Source organism: Oncorhynchus mykiss, chromosome 14 (assembly GCF_013265735.2).
Source record: "Oncorhynchus mykiss isolate Arlee chromosome 14, USDA_OmykA_1.1, whole genome shotgun sequence".
In the NCBI taxonomy this organism is placed as follows: domain Eukaryota; kingdom Metazoa; phylum Chordata; class Actinopteri; order Salmoniformes; family Salmonidae; genus Oncorhynchus; species Oncorhynchus mykiss.
This window is the reverse complement of record NC_048578.1, coordinates 4,470,408-4,477,952: the sequence shown is the minus strand read 5'-3', so window position 1 is coordinate 4,477,952 and position 7,545 is coordinate 4,470,408. Positions and strand designations below refer to the sequence as shown.

General features: G+C 38.1%; 1 protein-coding gene across 2 annotated transcripts in view; it reads right to left on the bottom strand.

Moving 5' to 3' along the window:
* Window positions 1–342: 342 nt before the first annotated feature.
* The window catches only part of LOC110488581 (5-hydroxytryptamine receptor 4-like), a 150,065-nt gene continuing 142,862 nt past the window's right edge, over window positions 343–7,545 (bottom strand). The window contains exons 7-8 of one of the 2 annotated variants that reach the window (XR_005035901.1): window positions 4,364–6,140; window positions 343–4,293 (exon numbers count right to left, since the gene is read on the bottom strand). Coding sequence is in view for 1 of the 2 variants with exons in the window: in XM_036942714.1 (XP_036798609.1) it covers window positions 6,059–6,140 (82 nt within the window). In the remaining variant the exon portion in view is untranslated. Of the gene's footprint in view, window positions 6,141–7,545 lie in introns of both variants that reach the window. The other variant, XM_036942714.1, reaches the window with a different exon arrangement.

Genomic DNA, 7,545 nt, shown 5'->3' with positions numbered 1-7,545 from the left:
GGCAGCCAATGAACACTCCACTCCCTCACTCATTCTGTTTGAAGAGAAAAAGACTGCGAATGCTTTCCATTTGGAATAAACAACTAATGCTCTATGGAGTGGTTGAATGATACTATTATCTGTCATCTAAATTACTAGCATGCTCCCTATTGAAACCAGGTGATGCCTAAAAGAAAGTTGGTGCCGGGGATTAATAACCTCTCTCCGTCTCAAATCATCATTTATTTATTAGAGCACTCACCTACCAACAGAAAAAGTAATACACGTTCTGGCCGACTGACAGAGAGGAAGTTCATGAAAATAGTGACTCATCTGTGTTCCATCAAAATAAACACTGAGGAGTTTTATTACAAAAGTTTATTCTTCAACAACACTGTTGGGAGATTTACTGTACAACACATTCATGCTGTGAGCTTCCACTGCCTTCAGGTCAGCCTTCAGAGGTGGCACCCAAAGAGTGAGAGGGGAAGGTTGGAGGAGGTTCCTAGGGTGAAGGCATGGTAACGACATGTTGGGGACTAACTGAAACTGAAAAACGATTGCGCCAAAGCATCCAAACCAAAAGGGAATGTATGGCTTTGAGATACAACTCTTTCTCAGACATTGGTCATATCTGAACAAACTTTTAAAAACGCAATACTATGTTGAGTTGTAAAAGTAGCAACATTTGTGTATGTTTGGAGGTATGACATTTGCTGCAACAAACTTTGGTTTGTTGAAACGGCATATTTCATTTTATTCTTCCTCATTGTCCAATATCTCCCCAGATGAGTTATGTAGGTTACAATTGACTTGATCTGTATATTACATTGTGGCTCAACGCCAGAAGAGGTCCCTTGCCTCTGTCTCTAGACAACTGGGTCCGTATCCATCTCCGGGTAGGAGTGCTGATCTGAGATCATTTTAGCATTTTAGTTCATAACGAATAAGATTGTATAGACAGATCCTAGCTCAGCACTCCTTCTCTGAGACGCTTTGTGGATACGGCCCAACTCAGAGTTCAGCCTCTCTCAGATGTTCTCAACATGCAGCGGCTGGGGAACACACCACGGGGACAGATGCCTGTGGTTCTGATCACTAATGAACAGGTGAAGCATTTAATTAATCATCGCCTTAACCTTTACGTACATGCATGTAGAGCTGGGCGATATGCAGAATAAATCCAGATCATGATAAATTGCCAGAATTTGTGCGATAATGTTAAATAGAATGATACGTTTATGACATTACCTTAAACTTTACCACATCTTTTTTAAACCAGGGGTCTCCAACAGGTCGATCACGAGAATCCCAACTATGAGTAGCTCTTCAAACAATTCTGAAGTATGCTATATACAACTTCCCCCAAAACATTCTCAATTAAATGTTAACCGCAAAGCTGGCTTACCTGGCAGAAGTATATCATAAGTAAGTATATACTGTCATTTGTATGATATACTTTGTCATGAATTGAGAAGCAGCAGTACAGAACCATTTTTAGACCGGCACATTAGACCGGCACATTCCTCAGTCACCAGATGCGCAATTAAAGAGGAATTACAATCAAACATCTAAATTTCTTCCACACCTAAAAAAAAAAAAGTCTTATGTGATTTAAACTCAGAACATCCAATGTTGTTTCTCTATGAACAATAGGAATTTTAAAAGTGAAAAATAAAGCAATGTAATTTAGGAAAATCTAAAACAGAATTTTTGTGAAAAAAAATCTGATTAACGGCCCCACTTAGAGTAGTTTATTAACCATTATTTTACCAGGTATATTGACAAAAAACATAAGGAACTACTTTCTCTTGTACACTAAGGACCCAAGGAAGAGCTGCAGGTGAGAGGAGAAAATGATGTGTCTATTTGAAACCAATCATTTATTGTGTAACTGGTGACATAATATTTTTTTTTTTTTAAACGTAGCTCTCATGCTAGAAAAGGTTGGGGATCCCTGCTTAAAACTATTACTACTAGTTTGATGGTTGTAGCCATCAAATGTTCCATTAACAATCACCCATATTAGCAAACTCATTTCAAACTTCACATTTCTCTAGTATAGGCTACTTATCCTAATGGACGAAATGACTGCGATAAGTGATCGATTTGGTCGGTGTCGATCATTTTTGGTTGATTGTCCCAACTCTACGTGTATGTAATTCAACAAGGACTAAAGGAGGTCCTACAGGACTATTCACAGGGAAAGTACAATGTATTACTGTACCATTCCTAGAATCACATCTGTTTTTAAAACGTCTGATAAATAATTAGGCTGCATATTGTGTAACTGGTATCTGACTATACAGTATAAAATTAGGTAGTTGACGGTTCTCCTTTCAAATCTACCTCAGGGGTGTAATTAAAGTAAATGATGAAAGTTATGTTATTACCGCAGGTGGTTTTCCTCTTAAATCTCCACAGGTTGTGTTCTAATTCTGGACTTTCAACCACCAACACATAATGTGCCATACATGTTGATCACAGAGCTGTATATTCCAGGTGTCATGGAAACTGCCGGGCCCAGGGGATTATATACGCAGCACATCTATTATCACAAACAAAACATGAAGGGTAACCCCCTCCTTTGGAGTCTGGGTGAAATTCTTATCCTGGCCACGTCAATTGAAAACTAGCAATAAAATGTTGTGATGTACAAGGTTTATAAACATAAAAAAAACAGCTGTATGTGACTATGCATACACATGTGTACTGAAGTATATGGTGGCTTACATGTTCAGGCTTTATCATTATACTGTGCTGGAAGGATAGGCCAGCAGAGCTACTGGAATGAAGAATATAAAGACATTATAATTGCTTTGTTCAAGCTCACTGAAGAGACAGACTCATATCCCACTTTTTTGCTGAAGAATATTCATCTATGTACACTTTAAAATCCCAGAAATATAAGCCTTAATTATGCTGGAAGTACAATGCATATATCCTCTTCTTAATTGGCTGAATTACATTCCTGTAAAAGGAAACACAAACAAAGAAAGATATACAAATTCAATTTTACGATTTTTCATGGACAAACATTATGTTGCATTGTTTGCACTGTAAGCAAGTAAAGTCCCACTCACAAAGGGAACGATTTCAGACTATTTGGATTATTATATAATTAGAATGGGTCTTCATGGATTGTACACATGGCATTTACCTTTGTATCCAAAATAATGCACTACAGACTTTTCTGAATGTATCATCAAAAATACAATACAAAATAAAATCTTCAGGATGAGTGAAAAGGAAAGTAAATAATTTAAGTGATCAAAACACCTTTGTTTATAAAATTGGTCGTGGACGATCAACTGATGAGAATACTTTGTTACATCATTATCTATATATTACTAAAGTGCTGGTGCTTCAATTATGAAGAGGTCACAGTCTGAGATAAATAGCTTTTTTTAAGGAGCATGAAAAAAACAAACATTGGTTTAAAATCTGTTCCAGAAGGGTATAGCACTGTAACGGCGCTGCCTACACTGGGTGTACAAAACATTATTGACACCTGCTCTTTCCATGACAGACTGACCAGGTGAATCCAGGTGAAAGCGATGATCCCTTATTGATGTCACTTGTTAAATCCACTTCAAAAATCTTCATGGGAAAAATTGAGTCCAAGGACAGGAGGGAAGGAGGGAGTGACTGACATTTTGGTTTTGTAAGGAGGAAGACAGGATGGATGTAATGACTTATGGCTTAATGTTACTGGACACTGCGTAACACACTCAACCTTGCCCCAAACACCCCACTCAGAGACAACTTAATGGTAATTCTGATATTTACATTTCAACATGTACATTATAAAAACAGGATAATCTGCTGGGCTATCTATTAAAGCCTCATGCAGTCATTTTCATTACATTTTTTAAAATCATCACTCAGTGTCTAATAAATCACTGAGTGTTTATTTCATGGTTGTAAATCAAAATATATTTGTCTATCATTTATTTCCCTGAGCCTTCTTTTGCCATTGAAATGCTCAGACTGATCTTGTGGATGTAGTGACACATCTGATTGGATCATCTAGACCAGGGTTTCCCAACCCTCTCACATTTTTGTTTTAACTCTAAACTGGCACACCTGATTCAATTAGTCAACTAATCCTCCCGCCTTTGCCTAATTGAATCAGATGTGGTAGTTTAGGGTTAAAACTCAAATGTGAAACATCCGAGGAGAGGGTTGGGAAACTCTGGTCTAGACTCTAGGGTAGGGGTGTCAAACTCATTCCATGGAGGGCATAGTGTCTGCTGGTTTTTCTTCAAAAAGCTTACACTTAAAGGGCATTTTCATAATTTTCACAATTTCGACCTGATAGTCTGGAAATATCATACAAAAAAATGGTAAATGTTTTTGACTGCACTGCCCCTTTAATTTCGACCTGATAGTCTGGAAATATCATACAAAAAAAATGGTAAATGTTTTTGACTGCACTGCCCCTTTAATTTCGACCTGATAGTCTGGAAATATCATACAAAAAAATGGTAAATGTTTTTGACTGCACTGCCCCTTTAATTTCGACCTGATAGTCTGGAAATATCATACAAAAAATGGTAAATGTTTTTGACTGCACTGCCCCTTTAATTTCGACCTGATAGTCTGGAAATATCATACAAAAAAATGGTAAATAATGTTTTTGACTGCACTGCCCCTTTAAGATTGGACATTTCATCAGGAAGTTCAACCAACAGGGTCATTTTGTTTAAGTTGCTGGGAGACGTCGCTTGAATGTGTGTTTAACAGATGAATGTATGGGGAAAATACAGTTGGTATTCTTTACATCCTGCTGTATATGACTATGTATGATCTCTTTGCATTGTTTTCTGAAAGGAAATATTCCCAGTGTTTTGGACAGAATGTGCCATTGAGCCTCTATTTGGTGACTCATTGAAATGAAATGCTGGCTTTGGTGGCGATTGCCTTTTAAACGAGCTAGTCATCATTGGTAGCCTACTGAAGGATTCAGCAAGTGGAATGGTTTGCTTTGGAATGGCACAGGAAAAGAAAGTCAATGTTCACATTTCAGGTGCAGGTAATTATACATTTCAAGGGATACCTTGGATTGTTCATGAATACAAAATGCCGGAAAATTGTAGTACACTCTAGCAAATGTTTTCGGACTACTGTTCGTAATGCATAAGAAATGGGATGTTGCTGTGGACTAGACTGAACAGGTGGTGTTGAGAGGGGCCCTTCATGAAGTATAGGACATGATCTCAAGCATGCGCCCACATACTGTACGTAGTATGCACGTACTGTAGTAGACAACACACATCAGTAGGAGGCAAAATACTGTGACCAAGATTAAATTGCTTCAGCAACCATAATCTTTAAAAACACGTCCATCTTATTGCATGGCCCATCTTTGTCAACATCTGAGAGAGGAGTCATGAGAGAGAAGGGATCATTTATAAAGTGTAGTAGCTAATAATGCACTTCAGGGGCCGAATTATTTCATCACATACCATACTATACCGTGGGTGTGCTGAAATACTTTATCACTTTCGGCTTTTGAAGATTATGCAAAGCATCAAAGGAAAGTTATGGGATCTAGGCTGATAGTGACTGAGTATAGGGCACCAATGACAGAGAGAGATAAGAGACCTGAAGTTGAATAAAATGAGAACATTTTCAAGTTAATACTTCATTCTAAATGAAGGGGTTATGAGCCCTCTGTGCCTGTGTGAAATTGCACCTCCTTAGATCAATAAAGCTTATTGAAATGTTTACATTGGTGACAGATAACACTAAGCATTACCGGAACATCCGTTAACTAACAGAGCTAGCTATAGTGGATCAGAAAGATTGAGTGTTTTTCTTCCTTTTCTAAGCAAAGGAAATATGAAACGACATGTCTTAAAACAAAAGTTAATATCAAATGGCTTTGGCAACATTATTCACCTTAAAGTATTCCACAGTCCATAATCGATCCCGCTACTAAGAATTCAGTCCAAACATGTTGTTGGTTTGGCTCAGTGGGAGAGGCTGCCTTAGAATGACTCCCTCTAGGGCTGGTTCTGGCCCAGTCCCTGTCTCAGATTGCACAGGGTAGTGTCTGTCTGACTGTCTGTGGTTGTCAGAAGCAGGACTCCGTGTCCTCTTTCTGCAACGACTGCTTTTCCTTTTCAATATGGTTTCCGTTGTGCAGGGCAGCATACCTGAAATTATACAAACACAGAATGTAACATTTAATTTCAAACTGACATTGAGTAATCATTCAATTAACTTTAATATCCGAGTTGCATCAATACTTTTTGATGATGAACTCCTAAAACAAACATTTCACAGAATGAACAGAACAATAGATTTTACACAGGACTCACCGTTTCGTTGAACTTGTAGCCTACCCTTAAAATGAGAGAGGTATTGTTAAGTAACTTAAAACCACATGAAGCGAGCAGCACTCCTGCCTGATTCAAGCAGTCTGGTTAATGTGAAGCTCTGGGATTACAGTAAATTGGGGTTGGCTCTGCGGAGGTGAGCCTGACTTTCTCTTTTCTGGGGTTGTTGTTGGCTGCAATAAAGGAGTGGAACTTCAGTGAAACCTTAACTGGTTCCCTCTAAGGGTCAGGATAAATCAGGATTAGTGATAAACCTACAATGTTGTCAGCATGCTTTAAATGACAATATTCAGATCCAGTATACAAATTATACCCCACAAATCATACTATCCAACATAGAAAAGTGGGATAGGAGGCTGTGCCAAGTCTACAATACTAATGACTATCCCTTTCACCATCTGGCATCATAAGAACTTGAAGATACACCAAAAAGGCAGAAATGTTTCCTTTAATGGATGGCTGAAATCATGTCCTGTTGATGATACAGAACGGTGAGTGAAAACCATCCGGCTGCACATTTTAGACGCAAGTCATGATTTTAACTTTGACAAGTTTAGGGCCACAGATGTTTTCTTAATACTTATTTTTCCTGACACAGTAAAACATTACTTCGCCAACTCTCAAATGAGTAAGCGATATGATCAACAGTTTCATATTTCTTCAACTTCTGTGACGCTTTGCACTGATCATCTCCCCACAAAGGACATACAATCAGATGTTGGAATGAGCGCCCTATAAAGTACAAAACGGTCACATTGACTGTAACGTGATCATTCATTCACTCCAAATCTAAAACACACTTTCAAGGGAAATTGAGACATATGAATATGGCAAAACTCATTGCATAAAATAATCATGCTAACTAAATTACATTTCCCACGTGCCAGAAAGCCAATCATCAAACAGGTGAGAAAGAAACACCATTTGGAAACCATATCATGAGTGATTTCTCTGGAGTAAATCGCTTACGTTGAAGTGTATCAAACAATTCACTGTCATATTGACTCATTGTCTCTGTTTGAGAGGTGGAAGCCATCCTAAAACCATTAGGATCTGTTTTCATAAACAACCAAACCAAAGGCAATTCCTGCTTAGAAATTGGCTGTGAACTGTACTTTAAAAAAAAAACTCAAAACTGTCTAATGTTCCGGGATTTAAGGAAATGTGCTAGAGCTTTCCAATGGAGCAGAACCCAAAATTGCTACCACATTGCAGTGTTTAA